This window comes from Anas acuta, chromosome 21 (assembly GCF_963932015.1).
Source record: "Anas acuta chromosome 21, bAnaAcu1.1, whole genome shotgun sequence".
NCBI lineage: Eukaryota > Metazoa > Chordata > Aves > Anseriformes > Anatidae > Anas > Anas acuta.
In genome coordinates, this window is record NC_088999.1 from 1578385 (window position 1) to 1600098 (window position 21714).

At 42.7% G+C, this 21714-nt stretch overlaps 1 protein-coding gene across 1 annotated transcript; it reads right to left on the reverse strand.

Moving 5' to 3' along the window:
* Positions 1-311: 311 nt before the first annotated feature.
* Positions 312-15212, reverse strand: STX12 (syntaxin 12). The gene is made up of 9 exons (XM_068658049.1): positions 15008-15212; positions 11358-11427; positions 9182-9281; positions 7214-7351; positions 6314-6357; positions 4339-4444; positions 3768-3840; positions 3515-3597; positions 312-1750 (listed from the first exon to the last, which is right to left on the reverse strand). Exons 1-9 carry the CDS (start codon positions 15117-15119, stop codon positions 1658-1660), a joined length of 819 nt encoding a protein of 272 aa, XP_068514150.1. The 5' UTR covers positions 15120-15212; the 3' UTR covers positions 312-1657.
* Between the last annotated feature and the right edge of the window lie 6502 nt (positions 15213-21714).

Sequence of the window (21714 nt, forward strand, 5' to 3'; positions counted from 1 at the left end):
GCACCAGGATCTATTTTTAAATAAGAAGCAGAACAACACGTAGTCTGTTTCCTTGCTCTCAAGTAAGATTTTACAGTACAGCTTCAGCAAGGACTTCAAGTTCTACTGCTCTGCAAATAATCAAGGTTTACCTGCATCAGATTCAATTTTCTATCAGCTACTGTGGTTTATGTCCATGTGAGAAAATCAGTGGTTTCAGCTGTTTCATTCTGAAGAATCAGGGACCACACAATTAACATCAGAAGAAACACTGCTGTTGCTTAAATAAAGCAGGGTAGGTGTCTAAATCATGAGAGAAAGAAGCTGTGACAAAGGCTTTTAAAAGTGTTTATTAACAGTTATTAGATGGAATGATGGCGCAATAGTGCAAACCACTGTGCAATTGGGAGAACATCCTCCCTTCCCAGCTTTCACATTTACTTTATTATACAGGAGACATGGAATAAGGATTAAATACAAAATGGGTCAGTATGATGCATTTACCACACTGTGTTGGGCTTTGGACAGATTGCTGTTCCCTCAGTGCATGTCAGTTCAGAGCTACACAGTGAGGAGTGCTTGCTACATTCTGTCCAGCTCTGCTAGCAAGACAGTTGGAACCAGCAATCTTTTTCATTTGCACGCTCATCCACAGTCTCAAAAACCTAGCACTTCACCCAACCAATTTCTGCACTTTATTTCATAAATAATGGAAAATACCAAACATTCACAAGCCATACGATATTTGCTAATACACTACAATAATCTTCAAGATGCAAGATTTCACCTATAACTCATCTGTCTTGCTGGCTTGTAAACCTGGAAGTGCCCACTTCCTTATATTTCCACAGTTTTCTCCCTGAAAAAAACAATTAGGACCAAGCAGCTAAACTGTGTATTTTAGTGCTTTGAGTCAGCATTGGAAGAGATTTATTTGTCTAATAACAAGTCAGCTAGTTTCTCTAAGGAAGCTGCATTGACAGACTGTAAGTTAAAGGACATCCCTGTCCTCAAATTATGTGTTCCAAAAAAAAAAAAGCCATGCACAAAAATTAAAAACAGTGAGCCTCAAGGCCAAACTGACCAGTTACTAAGTACACAGTGGTTCCAACTATCATCCATACATACTTCTCCTTGCCTTTCAGATCTGCAATGGCATCTCTTCTTCAACTGAATTTAGAACACAGCCACTTGGAGACTAATAAAAACCATGGGGCAGATGCTGGAGACTTTAGAAACTGATGAATTAAGGTAGTGCAAATTATTGTTGTGCCCTCTTTGAATGTCATTCTTATTCCAGTCCAACAAGTTACCTACACATATAAAAAGTTGAGATTGTGCCACTTGTCAAAAAACAAGACATCTCCAATTATTGATCACACTTCAGCATACAGTTGGGACAGGGAATAATACATTACAGAAAGCAAAACCACAAGATGTTAGTTACATAAAACAATATAATTTGTATATAAACTGATATATACTGTCTCCATGGTTCACTAATTCCAAATACTAGTTATCTGCACATTAGTTGCTAATATTAGTTGCTATTACTATAAGTAGTACCAGCTTGTGCTCTCTCAGGGTGGTCAATTCATTTCTGAGACTAGTCAGCCTGTTCGTGCTGGGGGGAGGAGAAGGAATTCTCAGCAATGAGACAAGGTTCCATGTGAAGATTTCAGTTTTTTGCCCGCCAGATAATCAAGACTATGATTATAGAAACCACAGCAAGACCAACAATCAGGATACAGATCTTCTTACGGGATTTCTTCTAATGAAAGAAGAAAAAAAGCCACTTATACCAAGAACAGATGACGACAAAAAGCAAGAGTTTTATCAGTTAATGTAACTAGCTTCAGTGAACTAGAGTACTCAATATCCATACTTATTCAGCGGAAGTAACCAGAGCAGTCTGTACACTTTCATGTTCCTGAAACAGCATGATCCTGCAGGTAAATGTAGCTAGCTTAGGAGCACAGTGGTCCAAGACAGGCAATTAAGTCAAAATGCAACAAGATTTGCTACTTTTATGGAAAACACGAGCTTTACTTCAAGTTAGCTACAGAAAGGGAATTTAACGCCTACCATGTATTTTTCATACAAAGTGATGCCCCCATGACTTCAAAGGAAAGCTAACCATCTCTAGCTATTTGGATTTTCTAGGTAAAACAAATGAAAACACTAGTCCTCAGATGCAGTCTCCACATAGCAATTTGGAAGTGGTGCAGAGGTATCATCACATTTCTACAGTTTAAATGATTTAATATATAGTTACTGTACCTGGACTTTACAGCTTTGATCATCTTATTCATCATAGGAAGCTACAGTCTGTCTACATACACCAAATATTTATAACTTTAAGGATTTGAGACTAGTTATAATACTTAATTTTCTGTCCAGAAAAACACATCTAATATATGCCTAATAGCTTCCAGACTTGGATTTATTAAAAGTTTTGAAATATCAGTAAGAAAGCCATGGAGACAGGGAATACTACATGTGGCCAGGTGGCAAAAGCTACTTTCCCCTCCTTGCAGCTTCAACAGCTTTCCAGCATCTCCCCACTCAATAGCTTGAGAGCGTCCAGTTCTCTCCTTTGTCTGGGAGTCTGAAGTCCCAGCATTGAAGCGTTTATAGGACTGACTCCAGCAGAACCCTTGCTCCTTCACAGAACCGAAGTTCACACATAAGGTACAACAATCACAGAATTGTTGTGGTTGGCAAGGACCTCTGGGTCCATCTGGTCCAACCACCTGCTCAAGAAGGAACACCTACAGCAGGGTGCCCAGGATCAGGCTTCCGAACATCTCCAAGGAGGGAGACTCTACAACCTCTCTGGGCAGCCTCTTACTAGCACTCAGTTACCCACACAGTGCAGAAGTGCTTCCTGGTGTTCAGATGGAGCCTCTTGTGTTCCAGTTTGTGCCCACTGCCTCTCATCCTGTCACTGGGCATGCACATCCATGAACAACAACGAACAGATGCTACAGAAAACTATGAGCATTGTAAAGGAGATTTAAGCAGCAGTGAGAACCACTGCAAAAGAGTGAATGGGACAGGAAGGTCGGACTACAGGATAGAAACTGAGCAGTTAGAAAGTTGCTGTAAACCCCAGTCATCAGAAATTTCCTTAATCTGGGCAAAGATTTTATTTGTTTTTGCATCTTTACATGTAATTTTGGCTTGGCTGATGTTTACAAGATGGGCACAACATCATAATTTGTTGTTAGCAGAACTGTTCTGCCCTCTCCTGAGAATGGCAAAGAGATGAATATTTAACTTGCTAAGCATATATAGAGAATGCATAGTCTGTCTGTTCCTTCATCTGAATTAGAATGCTAAATTCAATACTATTTTTTTTGACTTAAGCGCTTTATCTATTCCTTTCAGAACTATTTTGTGTGAATGCCAGCTTGCACACGCTGTTCTTAAATAGCTTGTTTGGTGTGATACAATCCTTAATATGTGTCCTGCTACGCCTGTACCATTATTCCTCTCCTGTACATTGATACTAATGCAAGCACACAGAATTTACCTGATAATAGGCAGCTCTCTGTAACTGCTCGCTGGCTCTTTCCACATGAACTTCTGCACTTTCCACATTTGCCTCTATGCTATCTATGGAAAAATAAGAGAACGTGTTGCAAAAGAATTCAAAGCTTCACTGTTTAGAAAAAAATATCAGAAATATGATGATACTTTTTATACAAAATATCAGAAAAATTGAACTATGCAGGCAGATGATGCAATTAAACTAAAGAGAAACTTCCTATTATCCAAACACTTACCAATCATATCTCCCTGGTCATGAATCATCATGGCTAAATCCTTAAATATCTGATTGACATCCAAAATATCTGCCTGAAGACAAATTTGACAAGTTACAACAAACACTGATTACAGCTTTTCTAAGCCTCATTCTTAGTACCTCTTCTGAACATTGCTTGAAATAACAGAATAGATACCATCATTTACTGACATAAGGGACTTGATGCCACTGTTGATACAACTCAGGATTAACACCAAAGCCTGCTCCTCTAGTAGTGGGAGTAGTTCCCACTACTCACTATTTGTTTCATGCCACTAACAGTTAGCACAGTAGGGAATTGAGATGGACATTGTGACATGAGTTGCTTCTACCACCTCTGAAGGATCACCAGGATCTTTCCTTTCACTGAAGGAAAATATACCTAGTCTCCTTCAACAGGAGCAGGGAGATTGATCTTGGCATCAATCCTCCCTACAAGGAACTCTGTTCCTGCACCTTCAAGTCTCTTCAGCCCATCCCATTATTTAGCACTACACAACTTCTTTGGTTCATCTCCAAATACTGTTAACCATGCAGAATCTACTGTTCACCTCTAACTGCCTGATTGCTGTTTCTCTTTCTTTAATAAGTTCAAGGTCCTGTTCAGTTATTGCCACATCTTCTTCCTGAGATTGCATTTGATTCCAATCTTCACCACTAGGAAGAGATGGAAAGAAAGTAAGACACTGTTTGTTCCAGCAAAGGCTTATTTCCATACTAAATTTATAAAAAGTAACAGTGAATTGAAGTTGAAAAGACTCCTACAAAACAACCTCTCAAGTTCCTGGTCTTGCAACCAGATACAGAGGCAGATTTATGACAACTACAAACAGAAACAACTGCATAGTAGGGACAGGCCAGGAAATGTGAAGGAACTGGAAAACAGTACACGCATATGATATTCTATGCTAGGATGTGACCATTGCCTATAATGTTATAGAATTATTATTATTTTTTTTATTATTTTTTTTAATATCTACCATCCTTTCCTCTTACCATCCACCCCAAAAAAGGTGGGATCAATAAAGGTGAAATTCTTGGTGGAAAGTAGCCTGCAAACACAACACTATCAGAACAAAAGAACACCTGAGAAGCATGTCAGTTCAAAGATGCTCACTTGCTATCTGGCATTTGGAGATACGAATAAAGAGTATATTTTAATTAGTTTAATTAAGAACTGAAAGTTAAATCACACACCAAGAGAGACGTTAAGAAAGAACTCTGCACCTCATCTACCCCTATCTTGATTTCAGCACTTTGTAACTGTACGTTACACAAACTTTTGCAGTGAAGGCAGTATGCATAATACAAGGTCATCTCCATGTTCTGCATAAGAAGTTCAAGTGTAGCATCAGGGAAGTGATGAAACTACCTGAAAACACTAATGTCACAATATGCCTGTTGGGTATAGAAATCTAAATCACACAACAGATAAAAAAGAAACCAAATCAAGCTACATGACTAGATCATAGACAGCTGAAACATTGGAATTCAGCTCTGAGATGACTGTAGGGTTTTCAGGTATTTAAGGCAGAAGTTTCTGACATGTAGCACATAAGGACAATTTTAAAAGTGGAGTAGCTGCTGCTACATGCTCCTATATCTCAATGCATCTGCATGAACAGGTACTTAGGTGGTTCCCCTTCCTTTAGTAAGCAAGGCCTTCAAACTCATCACAGCATATGTATAACTGAACAACGTGGGGTCTTCAGTTCTGACTCAGTACATGGAAACACAGGGCTAACAAAGGGGATGCGTACCAAACAGCTGATCAGATGCAGCACAGTTTGCAGAGGGAGTGTGGGTAGATGAGACATGTAAGCTAGGTCTCGAGTTGGAACACTAGGAGGTTTATACAGATAGGGCCAACATATTTCACTCTGCATTTCTAAAATACATATAGTGGAAACTGACACAGTAATCACAAACTTTCGGAGTGTCTGAAGTTCACTTTACTCACTCTAGAGAGTTGATAAAATATGCTGCAAACTTACTTGCTATGCAAGCGCTGTTACTGCAGAAACTATACAAGCATCTGATGCTACCATAATTTTGAGTTGTGCATCACAACATCAATTTGTTATTATGTCCAGGGCTTCAGAATTTAAGACAGCCTTGTACACTAGTCTGTAACAGCTCTAACTTAGCTGCTAGATAATACCCAAACCTATAGAATAGGTACAGAATAAGCTCTTTGTGGAGTCATGGTGACAGAAAACATGTCTGGTAATCTTGTGCTCACAGTCCAGAAAACCAGAAGCTCCAACTGCTACGTTCTAGGGACTGTACTATTTCCATTGGGGCAGTAATCAACAACCTACATTTAAGTATAGTAAAATACTGTCATATGCACTTAGTGTTTTTTTCTATACTGTATATTACAAGTACTGTAATAATTGCATTTCACATCTTTTGGCTTTTCATTTAGCTAACAGAGCTTTGCCCAAGTTACAATAATATACCTTACCACAATGATTTTAATTATACATAAGTAACAGTAAAAAACAAGAATGCAAGGAGTGTTACCTATCAAATGAAACTAGCTGTTCTTCTCTGAACCGCTCATCAGCCTGGAAGAGATAAATGAGTTATTAGACTTGTAGACTACCAAAAGTAGCAGCAAAACCAACTGACATATCTAAAAGACAAAGGCATGTACTGTCCAGACAGTTCTTTGAGAATGCTACTGTCACTTCAACTTTCAGATTTAACTTAAGTTAATTAAAACTAGACGTAGATTCATCTTCAGATTTAATTTTTAAATTTAGATTGTCTCAGCAAATATCAGATGCAACTGAGAGATGAAGAGTGAGTCTGTTTACTCAGATCAGGTGTCATTGTCTGTCACTTATTTTTTAAGAGCACAAACCAAGTGAAAAAGGTATTCCCTTGTATAAGTTAAGAATGCATACTTAACACAAAGACTTGGGACAAGGGGAGAAAAATGCTTTCACTGGTCTTTTTATCAAGACTTCTTAAGAGCTACAGGAGCTCTTGTAAAAACATAACAGGGAGAATATTTGAATATACATTGGAGACGCTAGCAAGACAGAAGCTACGATAAAATAAAGCGCAAAGTTAAAATGTAATTTAAGTTACGGTAAGCTTCCAATCAACCTTAATCTTTATAGCCTAGGGCTGATGTCAAAGACCAGCCTTCAAAACTAAGCTATTAGCTGTACTTTGACTTCCCATCCCATCCTCCACAACATTTGCAACTACAAGGATTCCTTCCCTCTTGTACTAACGTTGAGAAGAAGCACATTATAATGAATGCCTAGTAATTATGACATCTGGAATGACAAAATAATGTACTGAGGCCTCAGTTATGTGTCAGTAGGCAGATATGAAGCTGATTGGCAAGTAGAAATCTCTGAAAACACTTGTAATTCTCTATTTGTAGGAATTTTGTAGTGACGTACTTACAGAAATACGGGATCCAGCTCTTGCCCTTGCTACAGTCTCTTTTTCCTTCTCTGATACTCGTCTCTGTATTGCCTGGAAATTATTTAAGGCTGCGGAGAAATCATTCATTAAACGTTCTTTCTGAAGCCTCTGTTGACGCTGAAGAATTGAAACAAAAACAAGTGTTCAGATATTCCCATTCACTTATTGTAACCAGACACTCCAAAACATCAAAAAACATGCTGCCATTCAAGTGATCTTTTGATTCCACCATTCTGGATCTGGAACTGGAGAGAACAAAAAGCCCATGATATTTTCATTTGCTACACCAAATGTCTATGCCTTGTTAGTGCAGAAAAGTTTTGTGTAACACAAAACTAGATTTAAATCAGAGAATTAAGACTGAACTAGAAAGGAGTTCTACACTATTAAGTTTATTAAAAACACATGCCAGTAATCTACCTCATTTAATTACGTACCTTTTGGATACTTACAAACTTTAACCCTCTATTCCTTTACTTAGCCAATTTGTCTTAATACTCTCTTTTCCCAGTAAGGCTATCACCTTAACTTTCTCACAAAGGAGGCCTGAGCACAGCAGAACAACTCTGGATGTGTGGGGCTGTCTGTTCTCAAGAACACGCCCCACTATCCCAGCTTTGTGAGCTGTCTCTCTCAGCCATGCCACACAAGCCTGCTGTTATTTTAATCAGAATATCCGTTCTGATAGAATAACAATTTCAGTTTATCTTTTCTTTAGTATCAACTTATTTAGCTTCCCTAGATCACCTCCTTTGAGTGTTGTGACATCCCAGTTATGGGAAAAATGAAGTTGTGGAAAAAACTTGTCCCAAGGACAGTTAATACTAAGGCCAATTATGTTTTCCATTACAGAGATTTCCAACAGCTGTCTCAGGGCTCCAGTATTCTAGAACAGCTGTTCTCAGGCTTTCTAGTATTGTGATCCTTCAACAAGCTTGTATCAATTCAACAGCAATGTCTAAGAAAAAAAGTATTTTCAATGAGTTCTCCCCTGCATAAGCTGCTACAGCAGCCTTATAATACTCTGCAGTTTTCATCTGAGCTGTCTGGAAGCAATAGCCCCTCTGCCAGGAGAGATCCTCAACACTATACAAGCTCCTACAGATTTTGACTGAACAGCTCCATCAGGTTTGATTTACCTTCAGAAGTTGCTGCCACATTCAGCAACATGCATAGGTCTGTAGTTTGCTCACCAAAAGGAGATTAACTGAGAAATACTTGCTGAACAAACATGCATAACATGGCCATGCTTACAACTAGCATTTAAACCTTTAAATACAGAATTAGATCTACTAAGAAAACAGCTGCTGACCACAGATCATCCCACGAGAGTATCACAAAAGCATATAAATCAATACCACAGTACTGATTTAAAGTAGCGTTGAGAAAACTTCAACAGCAGAGGACTGTCCTTTCCCACAGGGAGACCACGAAGGACTGTTTAGCAATCATAATCATTGCCTCACCAAATTTATTCAAACATGAGCAACGTGAGAGCCCCCACCCCCAGTACAGCCTCCCCCACCCCCAATACAGCTAATGAATCACATGCAAGGGAAAACTTTTTGGCAGGATCACACTTCATATTGACATGCAGTTTGCACTAAGCTCTTCTCCTAAAACACCCTCATGTCACCAAACACTTCCTGATCAAGTGTATTTTTCAGAAATTTACTCAGAAAAAGAACTACATATGCAGGTCTCCATAAACATTTACAGATATTTGCCGCTGAGAAGTGTCATGTTGTTCCTCCCCCACCTCAATGTCATAGAGTCAGGACATAGCCAGCTTAATTTATTTTCCCACTTCAAGAACTGTCTTCACTCTAGAAGGCTGCTGTCTTTTCAGCTGTGCCAATTCAAGCTCAATGAACTTGTGTTCTAAGTTAGCTTAATGAAAAAAGGGACCAAAAAAACCCATCCTCCATGTAAATTCTGTGTGCATACCTGTTCAGAAGCAGACAGAGGAAGTGGCAGAGACCCCAGCTCCTTTAGATATTCATTGGTCTCTTTGGCAAGGCAGTTTGCAGAATGCTGTAGCTGTTGTCTAAAATAAGAGTTCAGAAGCAGTTATACAAGTTTCTTCCGAAAAAGCGGTCTCTGAGCATTTCAGTTTTCACAATATCAACCAAGAAAGCATTCTGGGATCACATATCTTTATGGATCCTTTTTCAGTAATGGAAACAGCTTCTACTTTGAGAAATGCAAGGCCTTTCCCAAATAAAGGCCTTAAACCCCCCACTCAGTCACAACATAAAGATTCAAAGCTATCAGTGCAAAGGATCTACTGAAGCAGCACCTCCATTAGTACCGCAGTTACAGGAAGCCACTGGTTACACGAAGTATAATGTTAAGACATCATCTTGTACATGAAATATGTGGTTTATTAGAAAGATTAGTGCTTCTCAGAGAACAGAACTGTAAGTTTCATTTGGCAGCCATATGTGTATATGTAACAGCAGAGACCAAGAAAATACAATAATAAAGCAAGGATCAAGTTGTACTGGAATTTAATAGGTATAAGATGTGTCAACAGATATGGGTACTCCACATGCACAGCAGCACAAGTACAATTTAGGACAGGTAAGACAGATGCTTTATTAACTATGGCCATAATGAGAAAACATTCAGACAGCATCTCTCTCTCCCTCTGCTACCTTGTTCCATGCCAAGCAACTGCAGACATACAACCTATATACTGTTTTAGGAGGGAAAAAAAGGAAAAGGAATCGCTTCAATATTAACAAGCATGTTATCCCCCCTTGGAGGGATTGACTCCTTGAGTAGCCTGTTAACTGCCACAATTCTACAAAGCAATCAAACAGAAAATATGGAGAGATGCCTCTTGGTGGAGCCTATAGGAGTAGCACACCCAGTATTAGGTTAGAAATGGGGAGTTTGAAACAATCAGACTTCACTTTTTTTTTTTTTTAAATAGAAATGTTCCTTTAGGATAAACTTTTCAGCCAGACCTCTCAAATCTTAATAATTCTATTCTTACACCACATATGTTTAAGTGAAAAGCAGCTATTTAGCCCAACAGATAACATGAATTGGCATGTTCAGGCTGCATTACTATCTAAGTTGTCTAGCAGTAGATGAACTGCGTAAGCCACCCAAGCCTTTTGTATTAAATTTGTATGGCAGCTGACAATTTGTGGAGTACAACCACTCACATCTTAGTGAAGAAGAGCCATTTCCGCAACAGAATTAGAGTGGAAATACGTTAATTTGGTCACCAGTGATTAGTTCTTTGATCTACTGATTAAGTACAGGTTAAATCACCTGAACAGCTCAGGAAAGCAGATTCCTTTTTCTCTTTGACTCTGATCACATCCTCCAAATGCAACGTACATTAGCATGAACTATCACCATGAGTCATGCATTTATCCAAAAATCCACTATTAGAAAAAAACTGGTATGTTGGATATTCAGAGTTTCAAGGTGCAGTCACATGAGAGATAATGGAAGAACTCGCTTTCAAGTTTCCTTACTCCAAAAATTGTTCTTCTCATAACTTGCTATTTATGCTTTTCAAGTTTGTAAAAGATGCACAGACATACAGATTCCCTGTACAGTCTCTCTCAGAGATATTTTAAACTGTATCTGTTAATACATTTTCTATATTGTTCCACAATAAGAATTTCCTAGTGAGAAGCTTTATGTGGCATTTTGATTGCCGTAGAGGATTGCTAATCTTTCCAGTACCCAACTCCTTCTGTACTAAAAGATACTTTTTCAACAAGTGTGGGTCTTCTTTGCTGCTTTTTACTGCTCTTACGTGAGGACTAAGTACCCAGTATGCCATTCATTCCTTTTAAACCACAAGTGAAGCTATTAAGACTAGTCCTCAGTATATTAGCCATGCATTAGCTGTACTTTACTACCCTTTTTAGATACTCTATACCAGTTTCTAGTCAGTCCTATCCAGCAGCTTAGAATGGCTTCTCCAGAGTCCTGACGGCACACGCCGCGAATTACTTAACACATCTAGTCTTTTTTTTTTTTTTTTTTGGTAGGACTACATTAAATTGCATCTGCCCAAAGCAAGTTATTCTGTTTCTCTAAGAATACAGAGGCAACTAAAAGAACCTACATAAAAGTTAACTCAGTTAATACTTACAAGTTTTCGTGGAGCTTGCTGGAATCCTGCTTGGTTCCCAGCTGGCTCATCAAATTCTTTATCTGCACAGCTATGATAAAGAGATCACAAGATTAGTTAGTAAGGCAAGTTCTAGAGTATTTTATTCCTTTATGAAGTTATTCTTCCAGCTTCTCCTAAAGAAGGATTTCTTTTAACATTTCAGTTAACTCAGGCTGGTAAAACAACACTTATGCTTTGCATTTAAAGCAAAGAATGCATTTTAAACATCCCCATTTAGATGCATTCTAGATTATTAGACCAACTTTTCATCTAAGAACATGATAGAGAGGTGTACATATCCTGAAGGCAAATACCTGTAGCTAAAACCATGCCATGCTCCTCTTTCTTCACTCTTTTTGGAACTAACAAAGTTGTTTGTTTCTACCAACCTTATTTCAGCATTTTAGGCCATACTTCTCCTACAAAGAAAGGCTGAGAGAGCTGGGCATGTTTAACATGGAGAAGAGAAGGTTCCAGGGAGACCTCATTGAGGTCTTTCAATATTTTAAGGGGTCTTATAAAAAAGATGGACTTTTTACCTGGGTAGATAGTGATAGAACAAGGGGGAATGGTTTTAAACTAAAAGAGGGGAGATTTAGATTACAGATTAGGAGGAAATTCTTCACTCAGATGATAGTGAGGCACTGGAACTGGTTGCCCAGAGAAGCTGTGGGTGCCCCATCCCTGGAGGCATTCAAGGCCAGGCTGGATGGGGCCTTGGCCAACCTATTCTAGTGGGTGGCATCCCTGCCTAGGACAGGGGGTTGGAGATAGATGATCTCTGAAGTCCCTTCCAGCCTGAGCCATTCAATGATTCTATGACTGTGTTGCCACTTTCACATATTGTAAAATTGCTTAATATATTAGTGCTCTGTTTTAAAAATTGCACAGGTTGCTAACATTTATATATATATATATGTATGAATTATGCTACTCATTATAGCCAAAACTTGCTGCAGCACTGGCACAGTCTTTCAAGTACAGCAGATAGCACTGGTGTACAGTTATCTTACATCAATTTGTGCTTACATCAAGCACAGTTATCTTACATCAATTTGAAATCAGGTTGTAGCCAAAGAGATGTTCTAGCCCTCTTCTTACCCTATTACTCTCTTTCGACGGTTTCCCTTGTGCAGGCACTAGGTATCATGCAACCACAGTATGAATAGCATCAAGCTGTTAACCTTTCTGAAACACAACTACTGCTTCTTCTCTACCTCAGAAGATTATACTTGAACAGATCAGCAAGCTCATTTGCTGTAGCCGCACATTTTTTAGCATTATTAAAATAAAGATGTTAGGAGCACCATTTACGACAGCAGTACAGTGCTTGGTTGGCTCAGGTTGATCCTGACATCATATCCTATCCCCTCCAGCAGTGAGACAGGCAAGATCAAGAATGATCGACTCAATATAGTTCTACAGACAGCTTAATGGTGTTGAAATATCCAATGAGTTTAACAAAATTTACTTCCAGTTCAGTGAGATCCTACCATTGCAAGTTCTGTTTTTAGCCTGGAGCATGCCACTGCAGTTATCAAAAGGCATTGCTGAAGAAATATCAGGTTCCTACAACAGCCAATTCTTTTAAAGGGATGTCCAGCAGCTTATAATAATGGCAATTCAGATGGGGCTACAATATGATTTAATCAGTATTTAGGCAAGGATTTTGACTTCTGCATACAGCGAGCATAACAAGTTTCTTGGCTTCTGTTAGCTCATACAGCGAAGAGCTGTTTAACAACAAACACACTGAGACAAACACAACTTCTAGCAAGACCACAATAATTTCACAGATCTGTTGGCCACAGGTGGGTCACAAATTGTTAGTCAAGTTAAACTGACAAATAACACACCAACTGTGTTCTGTGTATGGATATCAAGGACCAGGCAGGTGGCATTTGTAACATCTATAACATCTAGATACTTTTGCTATTTATTTTTTCTCTCCTTTGGAGGAACATTCCTGTTCAAGTCTCACTTCCATGCCAGGCAGTGTGCTTTTTGTTCTCCTCTTTGCCAGGTTGATCAGTCTGCTGTGCTTAGCTTATTTCAGCCAACAGCAATGCGCAGAATCTACATGAAATGACAGAAAAGCCCCTAAGAGGCCAAAGAACGAGGCTGGAGCTCTTCACCTGTATTCTTTAGATGGTGGGTGTAAGTATCAATATAGATAGCCTCCTCTGCCAATAGTTTTCAGTTTAAAAATACTTTTTCAGGCTGTAAAGTCTTCCATATACAGACTATTACGCATTTCAGATTATTTACAGCATTTTAATCTCTCCTCTAGATGTTTAGGTAACACAGAGCCTTGCAAGGAATAGTTTTACCGGCTCCCTCCAACAGTTCACTGTACATTTTGTGTGAGGTGTTAATTCTACTGAGTTTCCCAAAAGGAGTGAATAAAGTTCAGCTGTGTCCACTGTTTGGTTGCTGTTTTTCCCTACAAGGGATAAAATGAGGAATGCGAAAGCTTAAGGCTTCAGTTGCTCTTCTCAGGTTTGAATGGAAGTCTTTTATAAATGCAGAACACAGTTAATTACCATAATAGTAAGTCAGATGTTCTGTGTGCTCCCAAATACCTTGATAAAAACTGTAAGGCTATTTGTTTCATTTGAGATAGGCAGCACCCTGAGATAGGAAGGCTGCTGGTCATGAGACAGTGGAGTATTGTACAATAAATAAGAGAAGCTGAACTAACTAGAAGATCATAGAGAAGTCCCATGGAAAGGAAAAAAAGAAAAGCCATGTTATCTGGCAAACTAGGGAGCAATTTTACAGGCAGCCGTGGCTATACCAAGAGGAAACAAACATGACCAAGGAGAAGCAAAGCAGTCTCAGCAACATTCATAGCTTTGTGTAATCAAACTGGAAAAGTCATCATCTTACAGTAGAAAAAACATTTTCAACTGACCTTGCCTCTGTGTGCATACATTTAGACAGCTAATTCTATTTTTTAGAAAGGCAGCATGTTTAGGAAGGGGTTGTATCAATAACTCTTTTGGAAACGACTCAATTTGTAAGCAGTATTTCAGTGATCAGTAACAGAATTTCAATGACTACCTTACCACATTGATAGCACTCTCTAATAACAAACCTATGCCCAAGAAACTGCAACGCCATTTCATTAGCGACACTGTTCAGCAGCAGAACATTTCTTTGCATAATTCTGCTCAGTAATTTAAGAGGAAGTCGCAAGTAAACATAAGCCTTCAGGAACTCCTGCGGCAGCAGCTTCTCCAGGATGCCCGGAACGAGGAGGGGTGAGGACCTCTGGCTCCCCACTTCCACACGGCAGCGTCACACCCGAAGCACCCAGACACGGAGCAGCAGCCCAAGGGCGACAGCGGCTGGGCTGGGCTGGGCTCCGCGGGGGGCTCCCGCGGGTGGATAAAAACGCCACGACCGTGCACGCTGCCCGGGCTGGCGGCAGCTGACAAGCGCCAGCTCTCGTTAAACCCCGGCGAGGCGGGTGCGGAGCTGCCGGTCCGGCCGGCTCTCGGCCCCCGGCCCCCGCCCGCTCTGCCGGGACCCTGCCGGGGCTCCCCCCGCGGGGGGCTCCCGGTGAGGCGCGGCGGCCGCCGGGCTCCGCTCCCCCCCCCCACTCCACGGGTCCCTGCCGCACTCACTGTACTGCGCGATGCGCTGCACGTTGGCGCTGCATGTCTGGATGATGCCGCCGAAGTCCCGCGGCGGGGGCGGCGCCCCGGGCCGGTAGGTGTCCAGCGGGCCGTACGACATGGCCGGGCGGAGGCGGCGCGGCTCGGCCGGGCCCAGCTGCCAGCGCCCCACCGGCCCCTGCGCACGCGCGGCCGCCGCTGACGGGGCCCCCGCCTGGGCGTGAGGCGCCTGCGCGCTCGCGGCGTGGCGGGGCCGCCGGCTGCCGTGGCGACGGGGCGGCCCCGAGGCGGGGCTGTGGCTCCGGGCAGCGCGGCCGCAGCGGGGGCTGGCTGAGGGGGGAAGCCGCGACCTCCCTGTGCCCCTGCCGGGGCTCGTGCTGGTGCTTGGGCTGGGCTGAGGGAAGGGACGCCTCGGTTTTGTCAGATCGGACTCGTGCTGTGGCCAAGCGCCAAAACCTGCAGGAGAGAAGGAGGGGGGTGTGTAACTGCAGGGCCGGGAGCAGGGGCAGACCAGCCTTTGGGCATAAGCTGTGCTCTCGTGAAAGCAGTGCAAAACAAGACCGTCAACATTTTAGGCCTTGGGAGATGGGAAGAGTTCTGCTGTAGCATCTTTGAAAGGCAACGTGTGATACTGACTTTGTAAAAGGCCTAGAATTTATACAGCTGTGGTTTAAAGCCAGCAGGTGGCTCAGCACCACCACACCACTCTTCAACTCCCCTCCCTCAGAAGGACGGGGGGGAAAAAAAAGATGAAGAAGCTCATGGTTGAGATAAGGGCAGGGACATCACTCACAAATTACTGCCGCAGGCAGAACAGACACAGCATAGGGAGCTGAATGCAATTTATTGCCTATTGCTAACAGACTAGAGCAATGAGAACGAAAAGCAAACTATAACCTTCCTTCCATCCACGTTCTTGTATCTTCTCCCCGTGAGCAGTGGAAGAAAATGGGGGTTGCAGTCAGCCCATTACACTTCATCTGCTGCTTCTTCATGGTCACTCTGCCCCTGCTCCAATGTGGAGTCCCTCCCATGGGATGCCGTCCTTCCTGCATGGGCTTCCCACCAGCAGCAGCTCTTCAAGAACTGCTCTGACATGGCACCGTACCACAGGGTCTGTCCTTCAGGAGCAAACTGCTTTGGCATGGGTCCCCCATGGGTGGCATCTCCCCCCAGATCACCCGCTCCTGAAGAGACTCCTCCATGGGCTGCAGCGTGGAGATCTGCTCCCCTGTGGTACACCATGGGTTGCAGGGGGACAGCCTGCTCCAGCATGGTCCTCTCCATGGGCCACGGGGGAACTTCTGCTCCTGTGCCTGGAGCACCTCCTGCCCTTCCTGTTTCACCAACCTTGGTGTCTGCAGGATTCCTTCTGTCTCAGTTTCTCAGTCCTCTCTCCCAGCTGCTGTTGTGCAGCAGTTTTTTCCTTTCATAAATATTATCTCATGGAGACACAACCAGCATCACTCAGTGGCTCAGCTTTTGCCAGTGGTGGGTTCTTTTTGGAGCTGGTTGAAACTGGTCCCTATCTAACATGGGGTAGCTTCTGGGCTCTTCTCACATAGCCCTCCCCTGCAGTGACCTGCTACCAAAATCTTGCCACGTAAGACCAGTACCTTAGTCAATAAAACACAGGGAGAATAATGAATAACTGTTTAAAAGTAGAGCATACATAACAGTTCAGGATTAAACTTTATTCCTTATCTTTCCCTTATTATAGTGTTCTCAAAGACAATTATGAGCACCCTCTCAGAATCACAGAATGGTTGAGGTTGGCAGGGACCTCTGGGTCCATCTGGTCCAACCACCTGCTCAAGAAGGAACACCTGCAGCAGGGTGCCCAGGACCAAGTCCAGACGGCTTCTGAACATCTCCAAGGAGGGAGACTCCACAACCTCTCTGGGCAGCCTTTGGTACAAAGGTTTGCGGAAAGGTTGTTCCTTTCCGCAAACAACTGCTTATAATTGCATCTGAAAATATAACGCACACATACTGGCTCCGAGGGACAGCCTGTTGTCAAGACAGCAGAGCAATTTAAATTGAATTGAATTGAATTGAATTGAGTTATATCATTTGTTTGGACAACTAATTTTATTCAAACCAAGGCTGTAAAATTAGTTTGATTTTTTTTTTGTTCTGTTTTAATTTTTGCTATAAAACCCCAGACCTGTATGTGCAATAGGCACTTATTTAAGCTGAAGCATGTCAACAGTTTGTCGAAGTTGATTTGACTGCTCATTTGCTTGATGCAGCACACAGACAAATGTGCAGATTCTGAGTGGTAGCACACGCATTGACATTTGACAAGTCAATGTGTCTTCAGTGAACACAAACAGGACTTAAGACAAAGAAGGCAAACAATGGAGAACGCACTGAGGGTAGCACAGTCATTTCCCAGATTGACTGTTTGTAACAGAAATTAACTTGACATAGAATATAGTAAATTCAAAACACAGTAGAAGATATAATCCTCCCTGCTGCCCCCTGCAAAATTATATTCCTAAAAAAGATCTATTAAAGTAAATTGAAGAAAGGGAAACATATGGATGTGCTGGATTGTGGTAGGAAGTAACTTGTTCTGAAAGTGTTCTCTTTTAAATACACTAAATAAGCAAACCATTGTCAGGACATGAAAATAAACACTGAAAAAGAGAAGCAGCACTTTAATATATATTATATATATATTTCTTTCCCACATAAGTTTACAATAATAATCCAGATCTCTGTGTTCTTGACTGAAACAGATTCACGGCTTCCAAAGATCTATGATGACAATGGAATTGCTTGGCTGCAGCTGAGATGTACAGTGTACTTTACTGGGTGAGCTGCTTTTCTGAAAGAACTTGCATTTTAGTGTGGTGCATTTGATGTTTAAAATCCCACACTCCCTCTGTCCTTTGAGGAATAATGACACTTATATACAAGAAAAAGCGATCCTTTTCTTACTCTTTTGTTCTGTTTTGCCAGTGTCAGGTCTGAAGGGGTGACAGACAAAAAGCCAGTCACTTGAAGATGGATATGCTTTGTTGTGTAGATTTCTGAACTGATAATTTACACATCATATTGTCTGTTGAAAGCAACCAGCATCTTATCTAGTTGCTTTTATGCCCTGTGAGATGTTTTTATTTAGTTATTTATTGGGGGTGGGGGACATGTCACCAATAAAAATGTTAATTACAAAAGATGGGAATCTGTGGGTCATGAGACTTCACTGCACACATTGACTGATCCATGGGGGTGGGAGGGAGCACAGCTTAGGCTTCCTGATGCCATATAATTCCTACTCTAAATACAAAGGTTTTCCATCAATGGTAGGCATAACTGTTGACTGTAAAATCAATCCATGTTGTGTACCAAGATCTCCTGCCTCCAATTCTGTCTATCCATGTAGAAAAAGTAAAGCCCAGTTATAAGAAAAGGTTTACAGCCATTTTATGTAAGCACAGAGTGGGGAATTCTTCAGTGTTTGAAGAAACAACTCCTCAAACATGCAATCATTGCCATTATCTTGTTTTGCACACTTCTTCAGTGAAGTGGGACCACTATAGAGAAACCAAGACTGCAGATCATATAAGTGGTAAAAAAAGACCATGCAGGCAATCCCTTGGTTCTGAGGGACCTTGTGGCATATGTAGCCTAGGGCAGTGCACAGGTTCTCTGACAGCACTTGCTACTGCCCAATAGGGATTTCACCTGCACTGCAGTTTTACCTATAGACTCATCAGTGTAAATTCATCCTAGTTTCTAGATGTATCTAAAAAAAATATCTCCAGCCCTCCAAGGAAGATTAGTCCTATCTCGGTGGCATGCTTGTCATGGGGCTGAAGGAACAATACTCCCCCCCACACCAAAAAAAAAAAAAAAAAAAAAGCTGTGGGAAGCAATGGATACAGACAGCAGAGAGAGCATGCATATATAAGGAAGCCTTGACTGGATTCAAGCCCAGCTATCTGTACGCTGTATTACCCTAACAAAAGTCACTAGCTTACATGTTGCTACCATGAATTTAAGATCTTTCTTCATTGGCTAAATCCAATAATGTACAAAAATAACTACCACATCCAGAGTGCCTGCAGTGATGATGGAGTCTTCAGAGATCTATTAAACATCTTCATAAACAGAAATTTAATCTGGAATTATCTCTTGAGAGGGAAACAGGATGTGGAATATGTCATCTCAGTCTGGTTGGATGCATAACAGACCTGTTTAGCTGCTGACTGGGTTAAACCACAACACCTGTCAACTGAAAGAAAGATTTGTAAGCAGAGAGGATACAGAGAAAGAAAAATACAGAGATCAGCATCAGGGATTGTCACAACTGAAGTGATGCCTGGAAGCCCAGCAAACTGCAATTCTGTCTACTGTTTTTGCTTCTGAGACTGCAGATGTGCATAGGTGCAAAATGGAATTGCTAGTGAACACAGCCCTTTTGGCAGGTGAAGAGGTCACAGTGTTGCTTCTGAGGACCGGTTCTGCTCTAGAGGTGATTACACATAATTGCTTCTTACTGTTCTTGATCAGCAGTGCGAAGTAGCTCATTTCCAGGCAGAAGTGCTCTCTGGCTGGAAATGAGCAGGTCATGGAGGCTGGCTGTTAGAGAGACAGCTGTTCCCTAGGCACATGTAATCTGAGCATTGAGAAGTGGGTCTGGGAAGCCCTGGAAGTCTTTTTAGGCATCATGCACTCATTCCTGCTTGGGTATGTCACCTAAGCACAACATGTGTTTCTGCTCTGTCTTCAAATGACATGTAAAATCTGAGCTGCTCTGAGTTGGAGGATCTTCCTGACTGTGCTGGAGGTGGCTGTAGGTGCAGAAGAGCTGTATAGTGGAGCTCTACAGGAAGGTCCCTCTCCAGGATCCTAGGCTTCAATGGCTATCACCAGTGGAAGCAGAGGACAGGACGCTGGTGACAGCATGGCTGACCACCTGGTGTGTGCTGGCACAGAGGGCTGTGTATGTCAAGCTTTGGCAGAGACCTCACTGCCTTCATTTTCTGTGGTACCACAAAATGCTTGGGAAGTTTCTAAAAGTCCAGACTGTTCTGGAGTCTGTGTGGATGAAATGGAGAGGGGATGGAGTTGTCAGCTGTCTTGGTGCCTTTGTACCAGACAGTGTCCTTGCACCCAGGCAATCTCCACCAAACTCATAGTGTGGCTTGGTGAGAACTCTGTGTTCCCACTGTGCTTATAGCAATATCCAGTCCCAAGACCAGGCAGAAAAGAAGATTGTTGGCCTGGATTTATTTCAGGAAAGGCTGCAGCAGTGTTGATTAAAGGAAAGTGCGAGAGCAGAGCCCATGGCAGGGTACCAGGACTATTTCTGCACCAGTGGTGGGGAGATAGGGCATAGGGAGCTCATGGGGTAGAAGCGCAATTTTGCAGAAGGTGTTAAGCTGCCAAAACAGCTTTTAGGGCAATCCCGTTCACAGCAGTGTGCTTGCAGTGCGTCCTGCCTTGGTGACAAGGAGGATTATCAGGGCCCTGGCTGCTCACTCTGATTTTTGTGGGTGCGAAATGCAGAGGTGTCACTGCCACCACACACAGCCCAAGCCGGCCACGGGAAGGAGGGGGCCAGCACCCACTTCGTAGCGATGACGCAGGGCACCCCCCCAGCACCCAGTTCCCCCAGTGCCGCGTCTGGACTGGGCTGTGATGCTCAGCAGGGCCACCGGGGGGCAGCAGCGCCCCGCGGGAGTGCCCTGGTGGCCGCGGGTAGCCGGGCCGGGGGCTGTCCCGGTACCACGGCTGGCGTGGTGCCAGGGCCCCGCTTTCACCTCTGATGGCCCCTGAGCCTCCTCTGCGTCAGGCGCCACATCCCCAAGTGTCCCTTCTTGCAGCATGTCCCTGTGCTCCTCAGCTTCACGCTGCCGACTACTGAAAGCCAAGTTGCAGGCCCTGGGCTGGAAGCAGGCCCAGGGGCTTTGCCTCCCCTCTGTGGTGGGGGTGGTGGGAGACAAGAGCCAGAGCCAGGCCACCCACCTGTCTGGAGAACCCTCCTGTCTACTTCCAGCCCCTACCCCTCAGGCATCAAAATAGTCCCTTGCTCTCAGAGCAAAGGGAAAGCCAGGATCTGCTTTTCAGAAGGTGCCAGGATTTCAGAAACTGTTTCTTTAACAGAGAGGCCTGTGAGCTACTTTGACTTAAACCAGGTCCTTAAAGAAGTTCCTGCATGGTGCTCCTGGGGTCAGCTGCTGCTCTTGGATCAGGAGCAGCAGGATCTGTCCCTTTGCTCCTGGCTTACCCATTGCCACTCTCCCACTACATTTATTTATTTATTTATTTTTCTGGGCATACTATGTATTTTAGCCTATGTTCCAACTCATGTGACCTGTGAAGGTCATTTAATGAAAGGTCGTACCCTTGCACCATGCATACTCTTCCAACATGCTCATGTTCCTCAGAGATCTCACAAAACCCTGGTCAGCAGTGCAGAAATTAAGGAACTGATTGAGCATCCTGCTTTAATGAGCCTCCCTTCTGCCCAGTGGCTGTGTAAAAACTGCAGCGAATGCTTTTGTGCACGACGTGAACCAGTGGGCTGGGGGCTCCTGCTGCCTGCGTGCCCTGAATGCATGCGCCTGCTGAGCACACTGAGGCAGATGCAGGGTTTTGCATACTGAAAATATAAGGAGGGCTTTTTCAGCTCTGAAAGCTGTTTATTCTTTAGAATGTACTGACACCAGAACGGAAAGTGCCTTTTCCTGAAACTGGCTATT